The 23559-nt window shown below is 43.0% G+C and overlaps 2 protein-coding genes across 4 annotated transcripts; one reads left to right on the forward strand and one right to left on the reverse strand.

The window, feature by feature from the left end:
- The first annotated feature begins 100 nt into the window (after window positions 1–100).
- On the forward strand, window positions 101–4154 carry si:dkey-79d12.4 (zinc finger protein 883). Of its 2 annotated transcripts, none has more exons than XM_047598733.1 (2): window positions 101–266; window positions 1426–4154. In XM_047598733.1, exon 2 carries the CDS (start codon window positions 1909–1911, stop codon window positions 3379–3381), a length of 1473 nt encoding a protein of 490 aa, XP_047454689.1. In that variant the 5' UTR covers window positions 101–266; window positions 1426–1908; the 3' UTR covers window positions 3382–4154. The 2 variants fall into 2 exon arrangements, with proteins under 2 accessions (XP_047454689.1, XP_047454690.1); XM_047598734.1 differs by having other exon boundaries at window positions 116–282.
- Window positions 3840–23469, reverse strand: kcnn4 (potassium intermediate/small conductance calcium-activated channel, subfamily N, member 4). Of its 2 annotated transcripts, XM_047598731.1 has the most exons (9): window positions 22170–23024; window positions 17853–17948; window positions 15207–15643; window positions 12863–12998; window positions 9439–9549; window positions 7242–7363; window positions 5810–5879; window positions 4965–5131; window positions 3840–4824 (listed from the first exon to the last, which is right to left on the reverse strand). In XM_047598731.1, the coding sequence occupies exons 1-9, from the start codon at window positions 22572–22574 to the stop codon at window positions 4821–4823; spliced, it is 1548 nt and encodes a 515-aa protein (XP_047454687.1). In that variant the 5' UTR covers window positions 22575–23024; the 3' UTR covers window positions 3840–4820. The 2 variants fall into 2 exon arrangements, 1 of the variants encoding a protein (XP_047454687.1); XR_007113666.1 differs by lacking the exons at window positions 3840–4824; window positions 4965–5131 and adding an exon at window positions 13076–13169 and having other exon boundaries at window positions 5853–5879; window positions 22170–23469.
- Window positions 23470–23559: the final 90 nt, after the last annotated feature.

Genomic DNA, 23559 nt, shown 5'->3' on the forward strand with positions numbered 1-23559 from the left:
GTGTTTAGAGAAGTATTGAAGTGAAGCTTTGTGGAAAGAAACTGAGCGAAAACACGGCGATGCATTCTCTGACACGTAGGCGTCGCTTTTCCGGTTTGCACCGGATACTTGGTGCTCGGTGTTCGGATTTGGCCGCCATGAAGATGTGGACAGTGTCTTCAAATATGAAAATAAAGATGTTTATATTTTCGTAACGTGGGCACTCATACTTGTCGTATCACAATCTGCACATCTGGATGCGCTTCAGATGTACATCTGGAATGGAGGTGGGTTATTTGTTTGGTAAGCCGACATGTTACTTGTTTAAATTAACACGAGATTTTTGTATATACATATTTGTTGTTTGTTTTTTTGTTTGTTTGTTTTTTTACAATACAATATTAGGGCAAATCGTGAGCTCGTACTGATTCTTGTAGACAGGGGTAAGTACCGGTTACCTGTGCAGGTATAAGACATAATGTAACACAAGGTAACTAAGGTAGCCTATGTAACAGTTCAGTTTCACTCACTAAAAGAAGCGTCAACATTTAGCTAAAAAGGGGGGAACGGTTCTAATGTCTTGTCCTCGCAAAAGAGGACATGGGTATTTACAGTCGTGATGTTTATTTTATATATATTTAGTTATAGATTGATTTTTTTTAACCCGATTACCCTGTCAATAGTTTATTCTACAATCCGTCAAAAAAAAGTATCCTTTGGGCACAATTTTCCAAAGCATAATGATGCCGTGTTCAAACAGCTCACGCTTTAGGAGACATGGATTTATTTGAGACATACATGATGAAAAAGACAGAAAGTTGGCAGCTTGCTGAAGCTGTACTTACACTGTCACGGGAGTGCTCTGGGCTAGGTCGATGCTAACATGCTATTTGTGCAGTAGGTGCACCATTTTCACCATCATAGCTTAGCACGTTAGCATGCTAACATTGCTAACTAGCATTGAACAAAAAAGGGCTGATGGAAATGTCACGTTGCCTGGATGTAGACGTACAACACCAGAGTGAGCTGCAACTCACACATTAGACTTGGCTCCGTTTTTGTTTTGATTTTCTGCATAAATATATCTGCTTTTTTGCAGTGCATTATCTAGCACAAACTACTACCTGACTGTCTACATTTATTAGCTATTATATTACATCACCAGTTTTTTTAGCAGTTTCCCAATACAGAATGTCTCTATATTTCTATTTTCCTCTGTAAGGGTTGTTTTTGTAAATCTTTCAAATTTCTTATTGCATTTTTGTATATATACAAACATTATTTTTTGTATATATATATATATCTTATTTGTGGTTATCTCTTTACCACAAATATGAAAAGGTCTTTACCTCATGACAGAGTGGAGGTCTGCTGTAATGTATTCAACCTGTAATATGGATTTATTCCCCAATATTTTAAGTGACTCAATTCTGCCTCACCCTGCAGACCACCCAGAGATCGGCCTGACCGGCACCTTATGACTGAGGACTCAAGCCACGGTGAAGAATGTCTATCCACAATAAGGCAGGTGTGTGATGTGCAGTCGCATGCAAAATCTTGGGAATGTGGCAAAAAAAAAAAAAAAATCAGCAACTCAAAAAGATTGGTGTCGCACAATAAAAGCCACAATACCGGAGCCGCCTGCCACCTCTGCAAGGTTGCTTTCCAACCTTGACGTCGCTCTCCACTCACCTGGATAATGCGCACTGAGCACCGCTCTGCAGAAAGGGCCATCGGTCTTTCGGTTGTGTGTGGCAGCTGAACAAGCATGTGGCGGCGCATTGCGTGGACTCGGCATCATCTCAAGGAAGTCGAATTCTACAGCCGCATATGAGCGGCGGAACAGTGGCAACTTTTCTGAAGTGACAAACCACAAACTCATCCCTGCGCGAGTCGCTGTCGGAGACGAAGCCTGAACAAAGGACTGAGATGAAGCCTCAGGCGTCTGAAAGCTGTGTGGAATACATTGTGGGCGAGGATGATAACGATGCTGACATTAAATGTGATGGCGAGAAGTCGGATTATTCATCCAGCTCTGAGTCTGATGACGAGGACAGGACTTTCTCTAAATCTGCAGACTTGAGCCCAAATGACCCAGAATCGGATGGCTCAAGTTCGTCTGGCAATTCCAGCGACTCTTCCAGCAGTCCACCCTCTAAAGCCGCCCCCACACCCAATCCTAACAATGCTTCAATGTGTTCAATGTGTGGCAGAGGGCCATTTAAGTCAGTTAAGGTTCATTTGCTTCACTGCAGTGGCGTCAAGGTAAAATATCAGTGTTTTTTGTGCAAGAAGGTCTTTCTAAATGAGACGACTCTTGATGAACACTTCATGCATTTGTATTCCTGTAACGTCTGTGGCCAAGTTTTCTCTCAGCAGAATTTGTACACTTGCCACCAGTGTCCCAAGGGTAGAAAAATACCTGTGGCCCTCTTCTGTTCGGAGTTCATGCCTAAAGCATGTAACATATGCAAATCCTTTTTCACTTCTGAGAAAACTTTGTTAGACCATGTTACCAGAGTTCACGCGTCTGTGGTTAGCACCAAAGTGCGCATCATTCCTAAATCCTCACTGTTGACCGACGAAAAGGTTATACCACTTATCCATAGCACGGAAGTCCTGTCAAGCATCTCTAGTCCAAACGCAGTGAACCATGCCATCAATGGAAAGCTCCACGTCGGCCAGACCTACGCGGGGTCCACCGTGGTGAAGTCGAGCTCGCCCTCCCCCCAGCCGAGCGCGCCTTCTGCCAACGCGCGCACAGCCGCTGTGCCTGTGAAAAGCGTTGCTGTAGGTCAGCCAGCGAACCAGGCCTCAAGCCGCAGTGCTGCACCTTTATTCGTCTCTCCCGTCGCCACTGACACGCCGCGAGACGCTCAGGCCTCCGACCCGGACTCCCCAACCACGCCCACCATCCTGGCCATGTTCGAGCACGGCAGCCGGGACGCGGCTCCGGCGAAACGCGCGAACACGGGCTGGCGCTCCAAGGCCTCTTACCCCTGCAGGCAGTGCGGAGCCGTCTTGCGGCAGCCCTCGCTCATCATCAGCCACCGCTACCTCCACCGGGGGCGGCGGTCGCACCGGTGCCAGTGCGGCAGAGCGTTCAAGCACCGGCTGCACCTCCTGCGGCATTGCGTTCAGCATGCGGAGGCCATCAGCTACATCTGCGTCAGCTGCGGGGACACTTTCACGGGGGCGAAGCTCTTAGCTCAGCACCTGAATGGCAAATCACGGGGGAAATCCAGCTCCGGACATACGTGGAAGAGCGCGGTGAAGACAAAGTGCAGAATGCCCTTCATATGTGACTGTGGACAGCTCTTTTTCAGGCCTTCGGCTTACATATGGCACCAAATTAAAAACAGGACAGAAAAATGCAAACAGCTGAGAAAGGCCATGAAATGACATTGCTTTTTTGCGTAAATGGAATAAAATCAGAAGGCATATTTCACACGTGCAATCTGGTCGTCACTGTTTAATATTTGTCTTACCGAGCGGCAAAATGAGGCAACACATTTTTACTGGCTTTGAATTTTTTAACATCCTCCCGGGTGGTCGTTAACATGTTTTCACTATGTGCAAATGATACTTTGTAAACGTGTAAAATACGTCCCTCATAAGTTACTTTGCTAACACCAGTATACAAATGAAGCCACAAGGGGCTTTTCACTATTGGATTAAGTTAAAAACATGTAAACACATAAAACTTACAGTTTATCTTCCGTAGAAATATTTAATCCAGTTGCAAATTTTGTTCCCTCCCAAAGTGCGTTCTTATCCGTGAGGTTTGCGAGGAAGTCCTCATTTTCTGTCTTTAAATCTGTTTTCAACACATCCGATTCGACTGTTCCGCTCCCTGTAGACGCCGATGAGGTTTTGATATTTAGGTTGGCAATAGCATATGACATTGTCTATGATTATTTTTTTTTTTTTTAAAAGTTACGTAATTGTGATCATTTTAATTTAACATGTTGTCTACTTAAGTGTTGTCCACTAGGTGGAGTAGTCGATTCAGCCAACAGGGCAGTGTGGGCTCTTTCGTTGTTTTCAACAGGTGCAAACTGTCAGATGCTTTTCCTGCATCACGCGATTACAAACGTCAGTGTAGACATTAATCTATGAGTTTCTTTGAAATCCCATGGATCTATAGTTTAAAATAAAGGTTTCTTTCCAAAATACTTGAACTGGGTTTCTTCTCTGTATCGACCATCCGAATGTGTAATTTCATTTCTTATTTAACTGGAGCTTCAGAGGAAAGCAGAATAAGTAGGAATTGTTATACACTGTATCATATTAAGCTGGTTTGCAAACAATAATCAAATGTACTAAGTACTGAACTACCTGCGTAGGCGCAAAAAGGATTCATGAGAGGTTTTTTTTTTTTTTTTTCTAAGACACTGCAAAACATTGCAAAAGAGTTGAAATTAACACGTAAAAAATGTATACAGTATATCTTATTCCACAGGAATGAGTCAGTGAGGGAGTTGATGAATTAAGAATAGCTGGTTTAGAGCGCGTTCGACATTGTGGACCACGAGATTCTCCACGCTCCTTGTTTGAGATTAACTCATTTTGGCGCAGTCGCAAATACATCAGCTGAAAACAGATGTCTCAAAATGCACTCTTCATTTTCTCCCGCAGTGGAGGCCTTATTTTATCTTCAGCAGTGAGTCATTGTGCATTGCACTTAGCACTGGGCCAGGCGATGAGATCTTAAGTGTGTATGCCAGTCCTCCAAGTGGTTCAGCATGTTGAGAGTCTGAAGCAGCTCTGGTTGGACAGGACTCGTGGATACTGTAGATGAAAACACTACAGGGAGTCTTCGACGAGAGCATGTAGCCATGTCACCTGCGAAAAAGAAAAGACAACAAATAAGGTTTTATTCCTCAAAGCAGGGACTTTGCAATGATTGAGCCGCGATGCCACATCCTGCAGCGTGCTGTCAGCAGATCTGCGCAGCGTCGCTGGCGGCTTGAACCGCTGTTTACCTGATCTCCGGGTTGCGGTGACGTAGGACCTGAGACAGCAGCTCAGAGGTTTGTTGGAAGCAGCGACTCAGCTCGTCCAGCTTCTGTTCCATCGAGAGGATACGCTGCTCCAGCTCCCTGTAAGAGTTATTCCAGTTGGCGCTGAGGTCGCACATGATCATCTGCATCTGTTGAGAAAAAAAACAAAAAAAAAAAAAACACACGCCGAGATCAATTTAGATACACAAATACACGTGTTACTGAATTTCTAGCACATTGTGAGCATGTTGCGCGTTTGCCTGCGTCTCGATGACTGATTTATGCGCTGTTAGACTGTGGATGTGGGACCGTTTCAAGCCAACTCGCTGAGGCAGACCCAAAACCACTCCAGTGTTTCCAGCTTGTCACTACATTTTGCAGGCCCTTCAGCAAACTCGTGTCAGAAAATAAGCGAGTAACAGCGGCTCTTCGGTTGTTTTTTAGCCTGCTTGGCTCGATACAAGGCCGTGGCTCAGCTGCATTCAGTCGGTGAGAGTGAACGGCATGTTTTGTTTACAGCACGGCCGTTAGGCTGTAACTGATTGTAAAGTGACCGTGGCGCGGTTTACTTATGACCACGGGGCTACACTTGAAATCTGACAGAAACTACGCTTATATGTAAACAATTTATTATAGTGTGCTTGTCGTTTGGGTAATGACTTTTATCTCGGCTTTGTTCCATGTGGAAAACATTTCTTGGCTCAGAATTCAAATCTCATGATGCTTTTAAGGTAACAGTCCATGCATCTTAACAAGCAGTGATAAAAAAATTAATAATAATAAAAAACAGTTAAATCTTTGCATTTGAGCACATAGCCGTGATTTACCTTGGGGAGGTCCACCATCTCGCTCACGTAATCCCTCAGTTTTCTTTGTTTGAGGCGTAAATGCCGAAATCTGTGCAGAAAAACAGGTTTGTTCAGTCACAGTGAAACACAACCACAGAATTTCCAAATGTTTACGCTGAGGCACAGACAGGGAAACGGACACGAGTATCCAAGTCAGCTGTATTGTCAATTTCTTCACGTGTGCCAGACGGACAAAGGGCCTCGAAAGAAACGTTTCTTACTCTCCCACGGCGAAGGGGTGGCACAACAGATATAGAGACAGACATTAGCAATAACCAAAGTGCACAGCAGATAAAGACATTTGCTTGTATTAAAGAAAAAAAAAAAAAAAAAAAAGTAATAGTAATGTAGACGTGGCAGCAAAAAGTTTTTCTGTATGAGAGTTTGCAAATGTGCAAAAGAGTCAGTATTAGCCACAGAAAGTATGTTCATTTGCTAGTTTGATTCAGTGGATAATAAAACGCCAATATGATGTTACTGTGTGTGTGTGTGTGTGTGTGTGTGTGTGTGTGTGTGTGTGTGTGTGTGTGTGTGTGTGTGTGTGTGTGTGTGTGTGTGTGTGTGTGTGTGGTTTAAATGCTCCAGTATGAGTTCTGGTGTACCCGTCTACAGATGAAGCATGAACGGCCCTGACAATCAAGTATTCCACTACTCAACGTGGAGGAGTCACGCTGAGTTTGTTAAACAGCTATAAAACATTGCTAGAAGCTTTTTTTTTTTTTTTTTTTGACATATAAACGTGGAAAAGATCTAAATTTAGCACCCTGCATGGATGAGACCAATATTGCGATCGAGCACCCAGTCTCCGAAGAGTGATGGCCTCATTAGGTTACGCTGTTCTTACTCCCAGGTGTGGAGGTTCCTCCCTCTCATACTTTCCACAGCGTGTTTATTTATATGCCCCGTTTAAAGCAGGAAGTACAACCCATCCACAGAGGCTAGCATACCCTCACACATGTAATCCTGTTGTCAGGATCATAGACCATATAATAGTCACACTTGTGGACTTCCCGTCTTGTGCAATTCACTTGCATAAACGTGGCGCCACGTCATGACGTTCCCTTTCTCGAATGTCTCATAAAGGATGTAGAATATTTTGTGAACTAATTGAAAATGGGTCATTTGACACGGCATGTGCCAGCAAGGACTTTTGGATTCGGCACCAAATAAAAGGGCGCGACCTTGTTCACACATGGCTTGCCCACATAAAAGAAGCAAGCAAATCTAATTGGTAATCTAAATTAGTCATTAAAATCGGTGACTCTGTGGTTCAGAATGTTGACACTAAGTTAATGACCCGTAAAATACACATGCGAGGCACATAAACCGCCGCTCACTTACATCCCTCGTCCGGACTGAGCCACACAGGCTTCCTGCCTGAAGGTAAAAAACCTCTAATACAGTAACTCACACTCGGATGGCTTCCAGAAGGCACCTCTGGTGTCTTCGGTGCTCGCCGCGGTTGCCTTTCGTCAGGTTAGCGCGGTGCAGCAGCCAGCACTCTCTGAGGACGTTAGCGGCGGCGTGGCGGATCTGGTAAAAATAAATAAATAAATAAATAAATAAAAGAGACATCGCTGATTAAACGCGGTGGTTTCAAGAGCGAGCGAAAAGACCATCGAGATCAAGTTCATCAAACTCGCAAGCTTGGCTGACAAAAATCACACAGAGCTGCTTATATCTTTTAGACATTTTAGAACAGGAAATAAAAGCATGAGTCATCCAAGCCAAGCTGATTAAATCCAGATAGTCGTTCCCTTTGATGCTGATTTCAGATAATAAGGAACAATTAGGTGTTATTTTCACAGAGAGCCTAATACACTGGAATTCTTAAACAGGCCCAACTCAAGTCTACCAAGATTTCTTCACTTTCTGCACTTTTCTCTTTGATTCTATTCGTGTCTGTTTGTCTTCCTGCCCGATCCACTGTAAGTGCCCCGTGATGATGTCAGCCTGGCCCTGTTGTGGGGGTTATTAATAGAGGTTGTCAGTGTTTGCATCCAGATGTCTTCCCTTGTTCCCATCCGTGTTAAGTCTGTGCTGCACCAGAAAGCTCAGAAGGACGCACGCACGCACGCACACACACACACACACACACATACCAAAACAACCACGACAGGCATAGAGATGCACCTAGTGACAGGATGCAGCCACCAGGAGAAAGGAAATGGTTGTATCCTCCGAAGCAGCGTAGCAGCTGCAGTCCGACAGCGCACACAAAACGAACTGAAACCAGTGTTGTAGGAGCTCAATCAGTCATCGCGCGCCGCGCTTATGCGTGTTCCTACGACACTGGTACTGACAGTGTTTCCCTTTATTTATGTTCCCGTCAATAAAGAAAACACTTAAGCAAGCCCTCGACCAGCCACTTACACGCACAAACACATGCGTAAGCGCAAACAGTTTCCTGCCCCATCGCTGCACCGTCCTGAACTGACACAAGTTTCTTTCCTGACAGAGATAAGATTATTTCCTCTGTTTGACGCCTTGAAAAAGCTATAAAGAGGTTGGCAGACCCTCACCTCCCTCCTCTCTTTCTCACACCATCCCTATCCTGTTCTCTGGTATGTCTTTTTTAAGGGACAAGATGATTTTTTATTTTTTTTTTAAAGAGTCAAAAACCATAACGTGGAAAAAAAATGACGCAGCCATCCTGTCTCTGTGCACTTTATTGAGTTTCTTGTTAGGCCCTCCCATTTAGCAGTAACCTCCGGTGACCGATCGACATTTGCTGGAAGGTTTATTTCATTATTAGATTATTAATTGTTGAGCACACGCTGCAAAAAATAAGAGCCACTGTATTTCAGGCTCTTTAGAGAACGTTCAAATTTAATAATCCCACTACAACACCCACATATTGTACGTCAATTGCACTTTTCCGATGTCGGTAGCCCGGAGCGCCGTGCTTTATTAGGTTTTACTTTGAAACACCTGAGATGATTTTCCATATTAAGGTTCACGTTATCTGACCTACGCCGAGCCGTTAATGCGTTACTAAAGCAAAGTAGTTACAGATACATTCTTCATTAACAGTGAAAACTGCTCAACTCTGCTGTATGGAGGTTTCCTATTTCATGAAAAATACAAGTCACACGCTTTACACAGCCGCCACAGATTTTCTACAGCATGCTCAAGTGTGTTAGTTTTGCGTGCTGTATTGCTTTCTGGCAATGCAGCGCAGACTCTTCAAATCATTCTGCACTTCCAACTGAAGCACCACGCAATGCTCCAGTGACTTTGACAACAACAAACACAGACATGGCGTTCATTTATGATGGATTATCTAACTAAAAACAAATCTCAGCAAGCTAATTTTCATTCAGCAGTGAAATCAGAAACCAGCAGCTAGCTGGATGGTAGGAAACGTACATAGAAATCTCCAACCTTCCCACATTCTGAAACAGCGTCAACAGTAACATAAAATATGTTTGATGTGCAGTGAATGGGCATCGTCTGTGCAGTAACGTGATAGGCAGCGAAATCAAATGGATGCAAACATACATTGAAGAGTGGGTTTCCTTTTATGTTGTTACACTCTGTGGTTGTGATTTAAGTTTTATTCCTGGCTGCTGGGAAAAAAAAAAAAAAAAAAAAAAACGTGTTCTTACCCTTTTAGAAATCTGGATGTCCAGCATGAAGAAGTGCACATGTTTCTCTCCTTTGTTCAGTGCCAGCTTCTCTGTAACGATTGCCACCAGCATGGCGGTGCAGGCTACACCCTGAAACAAACGCACACACACACACGTACCCGTTAGCCTGGTCTCTGGTGCATGTACCACCAGCTTTGTCTTCTCAGCAGATTCTCAAGGATTGTTCAAGACTGATCCAGAATACTGAAGCACACCGATTGTTTTTACAGCCTGTTAGCATGTTAGGCCTGATTCTCAGCAGTGGGTTTTGTGTGTTTAGCCCCTTCATTATCCCCAAAGGAAACCCTTGTTCAGAAAACTCTTCATGCCTCAAATGGTTTATAAATCCAAGTTAGATTTAAAATAAATGTCCAGTGCCTAAACAGGCCTCGAAGACGCAGAAATAGCTCGGGTTTCCTCTGGGAATAACCTTGTGCTATTGCTGGATAGGGAACTACAGAATGATGGTGAATATTCAAATAGGCCAATCCACATATTCACTGAAAATAAACAGCACGACACACAGGCAAACACTGAGGTCCATCACCACATACGACGATATAAGGTAACTATTTTTTTTTTTTTACCTGCTTTCCTTTTCAGCTGGCATGAAAGAGAGGGAGATAGAGAAAGGGAGAAAGAAATAAGGAGACACAAAGACCAAGCATGAGCATAAGAAAGCCTTAGCCAAAACGCTGAAAGATATATTTATCCTTCACTCCAACAGCCACAAAATATCTATCATTACATCGACTGCAGAACCTGGGAGGTACAAACTTTTTCCTTGGATCCATCCACACACGGTGATGGGAAGCAAACCGTGTTGTCAACCCTTGAGCACAGCTGCAAACTGAGTTATGACTGGAGTGCAGCCGAAGTGCTGACCATGAAGGCTTTCAGCCATACTACAGGTGTGAGCATCACCCCAGCCACTAGCTCCCAGGGCCGCCCTGATGGGAGTAGGAAATTTGTTTTTTTTCCAAACCATGGGCACAGGTTGGCACACCCTCCTGTTGAAGTGGTGCCAAAGGCAATAAACCACCTAAAAATGGATATGGTGGAAAGTTTTCCCTTTTAAGGGGGGAACTTATAAAAACAAGGGAGATGGAGAAAAGGGAGGGAAAGATTGGGAAGACTGTTTTCCACTCTGTCACGGAGGTGTCTAAATCGGACTCGTGCCCACATCCAACGGCGGCGACTCTTATCTGCTTGTACTGGATATGAAGGCAGCAGCAAAGTGTTTCAAATGCACAGCCACTCCTCACTGTTTGCACTTACTGTTCAGCTCTGAATATTATCTCAGGTGCCATTTCCTCATCCCTTTTAACCTCTCCACTTTATTATTATTTTTTACCTGACCAAGATAATAATATTAAATTGCTAATTACATTAGCACTTATTCTCTCCTTTATAGACACGGACATTTTGACTTCAGTCCTTTCCCTACAATCTCTCTCTCTGGGACACTATTTATTTTATGCTGTGGCATTAGAAACATCTAAGTTAAATTTTATAATCCCTTTGCAAAGTATAACGATTAGAGTAGTCACTGAATGTGTAGAAAAGCCTGGCAGGACCATGGCAGGACCAAGTTGTCACCTGAAAAACCAGAGAGCCCCCTCTTGAGGGGGCCGTTGCACCTCTGGCAACAAACATTGGGTGTTTCTACAACATGCTGACTTGTCTGTACCTGTGTTCTTGTGGATACGGAAACCTCACAATTCGCTGCTAAAGTTTGTTTCCGGTTGACAGTAAATAACCGGATGTGTCCTCTGCCCTCCGGTTTACTGAGCGGACACAGCCAGCAAATTCAGAATTCACAGGCGCCATCAAGCAAGCTGCTGTTCCCTTCCTCCCCCAGAGTCAGAAGCAAGCTTGTCAAGTTCATTGATATTGATGCTGGTATTGATAAACGTGACATGTCGCACACCCACTTCAAGTGAACAACCTCGGCCAAATGCCCTTAATCACCATTTCCACGCAAACTACACACAATTCCCAACCCAAGTGACTAAATTAGCATGTAGCAGTAAAGGTGACAACATGCTAAATAAAGTTGACACTAGTGACTATGCCATTTCCTACAAATGATATGAAAAAAAAAACTGCTTACTTTAGAATTTACCTATATAGTGACGTGTAAATGACTTTGCCGGCACAGTGTGTCACTGGCCTAAACGGGCCCTTACTGAAATCTTTCTGCTTCACTTTCATTAATGGTCTTAATGGTACAGGTATTAGTCAGATGCTGTGCTGCGGTTTTCTGGATATTTGGGGCTGCCACTACATCTAAAAGAGAAAGTGTGACTATATTTCACCATGTTCCAGCCGGATTCACTTTGACTCTGTAACACACACACACACACACACACACACACACACACATACAGACACACACACAGGGATGCATATATATATATGTGTGTGTGTGTGTGTGTGTGTGTGTGTGTGTGTGTGTTACAGAGTCAAAGTGAATCCGGCTGGAACATGGTGAAATATAGTCACACTTTCACTTTTAGATATAGTGTCAGCCCCAAATATCCAGAAAACCTGTGTGTGTGCTACTTCAGAAATATTACCTTTATTACAAGTTGGAAATTAGACAAACAGACACTGCAGTTGCTGACATATGCTTAACTTATTTTGAGCATTTTTAAGCCATCTATAGTGACTGAAAGCCGAGATCAAAATTTCACACATGAAAGAATGAAGGTGTTCAGGACAAGAAGAGAGTTTCAGGTATGCAAGATGACCGCAGCAACAGTACAACATAGGTTGGGTTGGAGGAAGGAGAAAAGTGAACCCATTCATGCATTATGTACTACCACTTCTCCTTTAGAGGGTCACAGCTGGGCTGAAGCCTATCCCACCTGACACTGGACAGTAGGCGGGTAGAACCTGGACAGATTGCCAGTCTATGACAGGGCCAACGCAGAAAGACAAACAACCATTCACACCTACAGCCAATTTAAAATCACCAATTAACCGGCACAGGGAGTACATGTAAACTAAGCACCCAGAGCCTTCTTGCGAAAAGACACAGTAGAAATAAACACAGCATAAAGTATGACTAATTAACAAGAACAGCAACAGAACATCTTGTTTCTGTGTGTTATCAGGTTGGTTGTGCGCTCAAGGTTGTGAGGTGGAGTTAAACAAAGATAATATACTGTTGTACTTCTTCAATCATTAAATGTATTTTGTGTTGGAGCCACAACTGCTGTGATAAAAGATTTCATGGGAAGAAGCCAAAACGACTACTGAAACTCTTCATAGAGTATTGTGCAATTTACAGATTTCAGCAGTCACACAACCTGATGCACCATTTATTTTAAAAGCCCTTTTTCGCAATCACTCTACTGATCACCGCACATTTCCTAAGCAAGCAAATTAATCGAGTTACCATGACTCCAGTGAAGAGACACACCACCTTGCCACAGCTGGTTTTGGGTGCTACATCGCCGTAGCCCACTGTGAGGAAAGTGATGGCTATGAGCCACAGAGCTGTATCCATGTGGCCCGTTGATGTTTGGGATTGCCTGCAGCGAGAGAGAGCAGAACTGAGACTGTGTCGTTACGAATGAAATACACCAATCACACATAACATTATGACCACCTTCCTACTATTGTGTAGGTCTCCCTTGTGCCCCCAAAACAGTTGTGACTCATCAGAGAATGGACATGGGCCTTCTGAGGGTGTCCTGTGGTGTCTGGCAGAAATATCACAAAATAGGTAATCCAGTGTGCAAGCATCAATCGGTCTCCAGATGTAGATCTGACTAATGCAGGAGCATGATGGGAGAAACATTTCAGCGTTGCTCTTATCAGCCATTTAGTCTTTAGCTATTTTATTGCTTTTGACAGATCAAAACATACACAACTGAGATGGAAAACTGAAGGCGAAACCTCCCATTAAGGTTCAACTGAGCAAATGACCTCACACTGTTCAAACACGTCAGGCTGAAGTTTATTTGGCCTCCGCACAACGGCGTGTGTTCGTGAGAGAAGTCTGAGGGATGAACATTATCGTCCATTCTACAGAGAGGTAACAAAGTCCTCTACTGAAAGAAAAATGGAAACTGACCTAATTTATTTTGACTTAAAGAAAATGTTTTATTTGACTTTAAGCAACCACCTATACACTCACTCCAGGATAAAGGACTCTAGTCAAAGGTCATTTTGACAAAAGAGAATGTGGGTGAATGTGTGAAGACTGAAGGTGAACACTGTGGAACGCAAACAAGCGTCTTTGTTTTCGCGGTTCATTTTCCTACATGTTAAGCAAGGCCAGCCTCTGAGCAAATATGGAACTGATGTTTGAAAGAAACATTACTGTCCAAGCGTAGTGAGATTTAAGCTTGAGCTTTCACTTTAGTGTACAGCCCTTACGAAAATGTACCCAAGTGGTGTACGTTTCTCTTCAATATTATGGGCAAAACGTGGGCACCCGTAAAGAGTGTTAGTCAGTAGATGTTTAGCACTGAGACTGGGAGATGCAGCTAGCTTAGGTCTGTTTAAAGATAAAAAAAAAATAATAATAATTGCCCAAAGGCTCGCCATTGTGTGTCATTCTTCATGAATCTCTGAACTGAGTTGTGCTAGATGTTTCCAGTTTTAATGCTAAGCTAATTGTCTGCAAGCTGCACAGAAAATGCATGCTTAACATATAGAGGTACATGTAACTATATATATATATATATATATATAACACATGTTTGCAGTCAGTCTGGTTTCTCGTCAATTCAGGAAATATAAAAATTTAGCTTCATAATTATGTTTTTACCAGTTAATAGTCTCCTCTGCCTTTCAAACAGGGTCGTGTTCACTGTATCTTCAACAAAATTCCATATGGACATCCGACTTTTGTGGTATTCAGAGGAAATTTACGCAAACAAACATGGAGGTTGTGGGCACAAATGCATGATGTCTGTAAGCTGCGAGGAAAACCCCTGTTAGGCTGTTAGTGACAGCACCTTGAAGCTACCAAGGCCAACGAGTTAGCAGGCTAATAAAATGCCATGTATCCTCTCACGTGAACTCGGTCAACAATCAGCCATTTAATGATGGCATTCAAATCTAGCACCAGGCGTTTCTACAGTCCACACAGGTCAAACCAAACACTGGCTATCAAGAGGGCATTTGGCTTCAAGTTTCTAGTGGGGAAGGGAGCTGCCCACTTGAAAAGCCCAATGATGTGCCGCATACTGCCTACTGCTCTTGGCTAGGATAGTTAGCTGGTGTCTCCTTGTTGGTTGCTAGTTGTAGCTAGCTTGCTGGCCGGCTTTGTTTTTTTGTTTTTTTTTCTCAGTTGGACTGGGGTTCTAAATGCAAGGGATCTCATCCTGTGTAATAATGAAGGTTTTTTTGCTTTAAGGTGCCAACCACCATAGGTTCTCCTAGATACTTGGTAAGAGAGGTGAAGCAGGGGTATTTAGTTAGTTGCAATCTGCAAACATCCTCTTTAGATGCAACTTAATCCTACACACCTGTACTTAAATGCATCGCATTATATGAGTAAAATTTGGTTCGACTGAATGTTTTCTACATTTATTGATGGATAATATAGCCACCAACTAATTTCTAAAGGATTCGACGGACTCTAAGGACTGGGTTTTGTATTTGTATTGACTTGCTTGGTCATATTTCATATTTTTTTACTAAGTAAAATATTTACTGTTCACTGAAATCATGCCAGATATGATCACTCCATTTGTATTGATTCACACACGTGCAGTTTTTCCCCCTACCTCTCACAGAGAGTAAGCATCCAGGACGCAGTGAGCCAGAAGAGAAGGATGAAGACCAGCAGTGTACGGGCCGGATGCTTGTTCATCAGTACCTTGAGAACAAAGCGGAAGGTGAAGTTGATGTTGTTGAGTGAGCCTATGCTCCTGTAGGAGGCGCTCAGCAGCACTTTGCTGTGCAGCAGGATGGCTCGGTGCACCAAGTACAAGCGGAGGAACATCAGCACTGACAACAGCAGCTCCATGTTCAACAGGTCCTCGCCGTGGTGGTTGGAAACACAGAGTGGAGCTGAGTAAGAGGTGTTGACCTGGAGGCCCACCTCCCAGTAGGATCCAACAGGATGGATGACACAGACCAGCAGCTCCAGGGTGATCACAAGAACCCTGCGCCTGGTCATGGCAATACGCCAGTCCACCTGGTTGTGGTCAATGATGAAGAGCTGAAAGAGGATGAGAAAACGGTAAAATAGCTGCTGAACTTGGAACCAGTTGAAAGGCAAACACGCAGTATTTTAATGTTTAGAAATTGGTGCCATACTCCATAACTTCTTTACTGAAACTTTAACCTCACATATGAACCAGCTGATATTTTTATACTGGTTCTAGTTCCTCTGCCACTTCTCTGTGGGTTAGTAACATTAGCAAATTGCTAATGTTTTGTGGCACCTGTTGATATGTTTTAAATGAAATAACCATTTTGTTAATTCTGTTCAGAAAACCCCATTCACTTCTCTCACTTTATAAAAAATTTATCCAGTGTTTTAGCAGGGTCACATATGCAGAAACCATTTAAAGGGAGATGCCTGCCCATCCCTACACCAGGGATGGGCAGGCCATCTGGCATACCAGGCATTTTCCTTGTGGGCCAACAGTCCTGACACTTTTTTTTAATTCATATATTGGTCTGACCGGCCCATAAAACCAATAAATCAGCGGCCCAATCACATCAGGGACATTGTTTAACACCAACCTTTTTCACTTTGGTCCTTGGTCAAAAAAAGTCAGTGCAATATTATGTTTCTTAACCGCTGGCCCTTGACACTCACTGGCCTACAGCCCATTGATTATTTTCTTCGTTGACACAGGGCTGGCCCAATCATATCATGAAACACCTCCTCCATTTGGCTTGGCGCGCCGGTGTGAAGCGCGGTGTAGGCTGACCGTAACGTTATCTGTTAGGATCTTCTGAGATGGAAAGAAAACGCAAAGGAGGCGCAGAGAAACTGCAAGAAAAAAAGAAGCTTGTTCTTCAAGCAAATGCTGCCAAAATGTGCCAAAATTACAGACATGTAATGATGTGGGCCCATGTAACGTGGGCAGGAGCCTTTATCAGCTCCGGTGGCTGGTGACAGGAACATGGAGTAAAACCTGCGGTAAGCTGGATTGCTTTCACAATACATCAGTAGGCTAAAGGAAACCAACCCTTGGCAAATGTGATAAAATGATAAAATGACAATAAAATTATTGTAGATAATGTTCTATGGCCAAGTTAATTTGTACTGTAAATGCAGGTGAAGTTAGTTAACGCCCTTACCACTAGCAGCTATCTATAAGAGACTGTGGACACTTACTGGATGGGAAAATAAGCAATAAGTGCATTAGCATTGCATTGGCAAGTGTTATGCCAATGTAGCTGTGTGACTGTTTATCAGAGAATCCAATAATTCTGGACCTGACTGCATCCTTACGTACAAAAAAAAAGAGTTGGTTTACACATTCAAGTGACCAAAAAGACCAAAAAGGTTAGCGTCATCAAATGTTTGTCCCAGAACTGCTCTAAAGTACACCATACTCGAAAAGGGCCGAGAAAAGCAAACAGTTTTTAATCTCAGAAGGAGAGCAGTAGTCTTTGAGATAAACATGTAAGCTGACATGTGCGAAAGTAAAAATCTTTTCATCGCATCAATATGCGGCTTTATCGCTCCTCAGTTTGAAGAAAGAAAATTACAAAACATTTTCAGAAATTTCTCCTGTCCAGTTACATTTATGAACACATTTCTAGCGGTTTCAGAAGTTTCAGTGCACTTTGTCACAGAGTATTATAGCAACATCAGGCACCACAGCACACTGTTTTAGTCTCCACCCTAAACCTTCCCTTTCCTTATCTCCCTAACACACTTGGACTGAACCCCTCTTGTATCAGACACACATGACTCACAACTAAACTAAAACCGCGCTAGGTGAGAATGGAGTGGCCCGATCAACATAAAGATAGGAACTGAGAGTCCTGAAACGCTGTTCAGTTTCTAAACCCATGGTTCGTTCTGCATGTTACGGAAAATTTATACTGTGAGAACTGTTCGATATTTAATTCACACACAGCGGCAGCGAGACATGTGCACTGGAAAAACATCGCAGCTAGAATATCGTGCACGTCTTTGTGGGCTGAGGATTTGCTCCAGATTTTTTTTTTTTTTTTTTTTTTTTTTTACACATACAGCAAACGCACCGCACATAATCAGTGTTGAGGCTACCATCAGTGGACCGAGAGCTACGAATTGCCTCAAGTATCTCTAACAGAGTTAATTTGGAACATACTACACTGCCATAAAATGTGACACACAACAGCACATGAAGCTCCAGAACACACAAGCTCTCACTCGGACAGACTCCACATCTCTATGAGACGGGGGGACGAGGTAAACTCACCCTGATGTCCTTATAATGGAAAGCTATAATGAGGATCAGGAGGCACCCAGTGGACAGGCTGATGGAACAGTTGATGATTAAGGCGATTTTTGAGCCCTGGGAAGAAAAAAGAACATAGAGATAAAGCATGAATAGAAGGTCTTCTGATATAGCTAAAGTTTCTTTCCGTTAATGTTCTTTGTCATCAAGGTTTTATAGATTGCTCCCAACCGGAGTAGTTTCTGACTGTGTCACTGACATGGCTGCAAAGGGGAGCAGTATATTTAATCATTTTTAAAATACAACATCTTAACAGACAAGAGGCTGCTTGGTTATTGTTAGCCAAAACATCCATCTGGCTCTTAGCTCTCTCAGAGGTACATGAATTATTTGCAGTACAAAATTTCCAATCTGTTTTCTCCAAGGGAGTGTGGATAGACCGCCTGCTGGACTGCAACACAAACTAGATCCCCCACGAGTTTACCGCTCAAGAACAGTTGAGACTGTGGGTCAAACTGTGAGTGACAGGAGCTTTTGAATCACTACTGTGTACCCAAAACAAACTTTAATGCGTTTTCCAGCTAAACTGGTACAAATCCTGATTAAATCAGCTCAAAATATCGGCGGTTACTCATTTAGTCAATCAACAGAAATGAACTGTTAAATGAATTTGTTTCTGTGAAAAATGTGCTGCTTATGATAAACGTTTGCCAGAGGTTCCCTTTGCACGTGAGAGTATTAAGACTAACTTCAATGGATTATAAAAGTATAACTGTGAGCAACTAATTATTTCGTTTCCAAACGAAGCTTCGTTAGAAAATCTGCGGTAATTGAGCCCAATTAAAGAGGAATTACCTATTATATAATGAACTCCCCAAAAAAAAGTGCGTAAAGAGCCACTCACTTACATTGAGTGTGCTTGTAATTAAATACTTTCCATTCCAGGAAATGGACAGCTGGAGACACAGCGTGATGGTTCACTCCATCAGAGGAGCTGAGATGGTTTCATAAACTGAATCAAGAGCTAATCACAGGCCTCTGCCGTACACAGGTTAAAGAGCACCTTTATCCATGATTCATGCATCTCGGTGCAAGTGATGCAACGTCAGTGGAAGTTTTTAACGGGGAGTGCAGTTTAATGTGGTTTACAGTTAAAAAGATAATTACAAACTTTCAAACTCGAGGAAACTTGAGCGTGTAGGTGGTATGGTGTGACGTCCGTTGGCAAGGTACATTGTTTTCCACAGTTTCTCCCGTAGCATCCACATCATGTCTGTGTTTCATCCAGGACTAATTAGAAGACCCCACAAAAGCTCAACAATTCACCACACACCATAACACAGAGTTCAACAACATGTCTCTTGCTGAGTTTCTAAAATAGTTTTTGTAACATTTTCCTGTTGGAAACAGCCATTTCAAACCTGGTGAACCTAATTTGGGTTAACCATAACGCGGATTGTTTCTCATAGTCTTGGAGAGACAGCAAGTGGCTGTCACCAGAACAGGCCGCCCAAGGGTTAGCAAATAAATTAAAAATTAAAATATCAAATTCAGTGAAAAAGAAAGCAGTCTGATTTGTATATTCTGTGATAAATAAACACTTTTCAAAAGCAATAATACGTAGACATATTAAGTTTTCTAATTTGCTTTGTTAGCCAGTCATGTAGGTTCTCTGCAAACATACACACACACACACACACACACACATATATGAGTGGCTATATAGTAAGTAACGAACATCATTACCGCATGAATCTGTGTAATAAAATCTCTGTAATAGTCAGTACATTTTGCAGAATGTACTGACTATTACAGAGACAGAGATCCTCAGACAGGCCACAATCGCTTTGTGTTGGTTTTCATTACTAGGAGTTAGCACAGCACCTAACTCTGACGTTTCCTGCTCTCTCTTTGGAGGTATGTTTCTGCAAAAACTCCCTGATAACACATGCATGTGTTCTACTTTTGGTGGTCATAGGCCCTGTATCTGCATCGGCAGAAGTTTAGTTGTGGGTTTTGTCTTGTTTATTGACCCTAACTGGCTTGATTGTAAGGACGGGGGCAGGTACAGAAAACAGTGTTGGTACATTTGCATGTGGGCCGTATACTGTACAATAGGTAAGCCAGGTTTCAGTGTGTGGGTGTGCTGCAACTGTATTGCACCATCCTGAAAAAAAAAAAGAAAAAAGAAAAAAAATGACCTACTTTTAAAAAGGATGTCTGCCACAGCACTTGAGGAAGTTTGTAATAATGCTTCAAGTGGATGGTCATGTGGCTAACACTATGCTTCCAGGAATGCCCATTCCTTCGTTTGAGTTTGTTGTTATGAGATGATTAAAAATATAAGATGAAACATCAAGACGGCAGGATCATTTAGACGCAATTTGCTGTCTGATCAAAAGATCAAAAATCAATCCCCTGGCATTTCTCAGTGATGAATGTGTTTTTCAGCAAAGTAATAAATAAATTAATTAAATTAAATATTAGAAACATGCTGAACTTGTTGTTCATTGTGATTCTTTATGTTGTGCATTGGTTGGAAACCAAGTGATTAATCAATGATTATAAGCTTAGCTGGCAGATATTTCTGATTAAATGTAAAACTGCTGAGACTGAACTTGTTAACTTTTCTTTTTGGACTGCAAGTCTCGGAATCACACATGACTGAATCGTTAGAGCTCATCAAAAGGATCTACTTTACCACGGGGTTTGCACTTTTAAAGACTGGACATCATGCTCAGCCTTCCAGCCATATAGTGCGGATAATGCTTTTAAACGTACAGAAATGTTGCAGGGGAGTTGCTGGAAAGATGACCCGAGGTCACTTCCTGGTTAACGTGCACACTCATGGCCTTAGCACATTAAATTCAAGACATAGAGTCTTTCAGACTGGCCATACAAACACTATAATTATACACTAAATGATGTGGAAAGATAGCCTGAAGTACTGTTAACAATCTCGCTGTAGGGGAAGAAGTGAAATGTGGAAAAACGTTCCATAAATAGCCCTGTTTTCGTGCATAAACATGAAAAGGTATGCTTAACTATGTTGATAACTTTGATAGGACCAAAATATGCTGCAACAAATCCTTAACAAAATATAATTACAATACTGGGGTTCCCCTCCAGGCACCGCAAAGATGTTGCATTGTGTTGAAATAGCCCTTGGGTTACTCACACTCATGACTTGGAGACCCCATGAATGAATACTGGCATTAATTATACAAGCTACGGTTAAATCAGCAGTGCAGCCTCTCCAAAATAATATACTTTTACTGCGGCGGGGAACACTTTTCCAGTGCATCAGCATTTCCATGGCACCAAAGCTGATGCCTGTTGTTAGAAATGGTCTGACAACACCTGTTCTTGGTTCATATTTGTAAACTGGAATAGAGAACCCGTTACTCGTGCCAGTACTGTTAATTTCACTGCCATATTTCTCCGTCTCTCCGAATGCACCACACATCTTTTAGAGAACATTTCCATAGGTTTGGAGTGTAACTGATGTGTGTTAGAAATGTGGAGCTCTCTGACACTGTAATCAATCACTGACTTCACAGCATGGAGGTGGTCTGATGTTTAGCGGCACGCATGAGAACTTTTTTCCACATGTGGAACTGGCGTGTGCTGTAGGAAGCCAGGGGGAGTTAATAATTTGTTGATTGTGTGGCCTGGCATTGTTATCCACTGAGATCTGCATGTTAATGTCATGAGGCTGCTGTGCTACCAAATAGTGTGTCTGGAAACGGACTAACTAATCAGAAGGTCAGAGAGGTTCAAAGCCCAGGTGCAGGTCCTGCAGCATGGGGTTTGTGTTGTCTGCTAATCAAGAAAGTTGTCATGACAACAAATATGGCCAGTAGCTGTGTATTTTTTTTCTACGCAAATTGCAGCCAAACACTGAAACGTTCCATTAAAAAAAAAAAAAAAGAAACCACAAGTTATTACAAATACATTCAAGTAGAAACCATTTTGAGCATAAGCTAAAGAAGATGCAGCAGAGCGCGTATTAATCAAGGTTTCATCTGTCTGCATGATGCTGGATAACGAGGAATGAAATGAATTAACGGCGCTGACAGCACAAAGGAAACGTAATCTAAGTGTCAAAGATTTGCTGCTCTTTGCCCTGTGTAGCACGCGAAAAGAGCTGTATGTCACATGAAGTCACATGCGTGACTGATATATTCACAGAATCTAATGAAAACAGGCATGGAACAGTCTGTGCAAGGACAGCGTCAGATTAAGTGTCTCACTGTAAAAAGTTCCATCCGATATGATTTGATTATGCAGTAAACATCATTGGCCAAGACGTTAGTGTGGTTAATTCTTTAAACCTACCGGTGTATAAACATATGGGCATATTTCGGCGTGGATTATCATGAGCAGTATCCCCAGCAGAGCGGTGCCCAAAGCCAGCGCGCAAAGGCGCTTCTTATCCTCCAATAAAAACTTTCTGTCTCGCAGTCTGTAGAGGTCGTCTCCCTCCATGTGATTAATCCGCTTCCCGGGAAGTGACAGTGGTACGGACACTTCTGCCGAGTCCCCGCAGGTTCGGTTGTTCAAGCCATCGCAGCTCACACAATCCACTTTGGAATTGCCGTGCAGGCTGCGGTTTGTCATCTCCATCTCCAGAGCGCACATGAGACGTCCGACTGCCGCTCTCTCCCTGTCGTCGCTCTCCAAAGGTCCGTGCTTTGCCCGTCCGGTCTCCCCTTTGCTTTTCTCCCGAGTTGGGAAAGGCATCGTCCGCTGGGAGAGTTGTGTACCGGGCTCTTCTCTCGTTTGTTGCTCATCGAAGTGGCGAATATACCAGAACACTTTCTTTGCCTACACTCTCACAATCCATCAAGCCGGCGTTGCGTGGTTTTGCGCACTTACGCCATATGCTCTCCGCATCGGACTATGCGCTCTTATTTGCATGGCTTATTATTTTAGGAGTGTGCGTCAGTCTGCCACAAGTGAATTGTGTGTGCGCAGCATGCGTGTGCGCGCGCACGTGTGCCGTCCTATGCATGGTGCGCTCTCAAAGATTTACAAGGAAGGTTGCGGGCTCATTGTTCGTCTTCACTGGGTTTGGATCAGACTGATCACATTGGGGGCTACAAAAAAAACTTTAAGACCACGTGTTATCAGAAAAAAAACGGTGTTGTATTTTAGCTGATCAGGGGACAAGCCACGTGATTCCCAGCCTCATTTTACTGAAAAAAAAATCGAAGAGCCTAATATACTGTCTAGGCACTAGACTGTTTTACTTTATTTTTCATCCTTTTTACTGGTTGCTGTATTCAAAACACTCGTCGAGGTTCTCCGAAATTCCTAGTGAGTCCTAGTAATGAGTCATGGCTGTCCCGTAACGTGGCCACTTTTTACTCCCTGGTGCACGTCCCTTGTGTGACAGCCACCTTATCTTGTATTCTTGGCTATCTGTGTCGGAGTTTCATGCCTCGCAAATTAATTCTAAAGGCAAGTCTTTCAAAACAAACAAAATGTGAGTCATAGCGCTCTTCTCTCATCCTCTTTACTGGTATGTTTGGAGGAGGAACAGCGTCATGACCTTGGGCTAAATGACGCACCCCGCACAGGAGTACCTGCTTCCGCTGCAGCATCCTGCTGACCCTCCTCACACTTATGTGACAGGATGAGTTGAAGTCAAGTTCCGCCAGACAGGTGCTTCAGGTCAAAATATTTTCAAGTCGGAAAACACAGACAACACTTAAACGCACGACAG

This window comes from Mugil cephalus, chromosome 11, assembly GCF_022458985.1.
Source record: "Mugil cephalus isolate CIBA_MC_2020 chromosome 11, CIBA_Mcephalus_1.1, whole genome shotgun sequence".
NCBI lineage: Eukaryota > Metazoa > Chordata > Actinopteri > Mugiliformes > Mugilidae > Mugil > Mugil cephalus.

Bases quoted from the DNA above. Each gene is read 5' to 3' on its own strand.
- si:dkey-79d12.4 (XM_047598733.1), top strand. From the start codon at position 1,909: ATGAAGCCTCAGGCGTCTGAAAGCTGTGTGGAATACATTGTGGGCGAG.
- kcnn4 (XM_047598731.1), bottom strand. From the start codon at position 22,574: ATGCCTTTCCCAACTCGGGAGAAAAGCAAAGGGGAGACCGGACGGGCA. The intron at 9,550-12,862 runs GTAACTCGATTA...CGTTTGTTTCAG, and splicing joins GTCTCTTCACTGGAGTCATG to GGTGTAGCCTGCACCGCCAT. The intron at 5,132-5,809 runs GTAAATCACGGC...TTTTCTCAACAG, and splicing joins AGATGGTGGACCTCCCCAAG to ATGCAGATGATCATGTGCGA.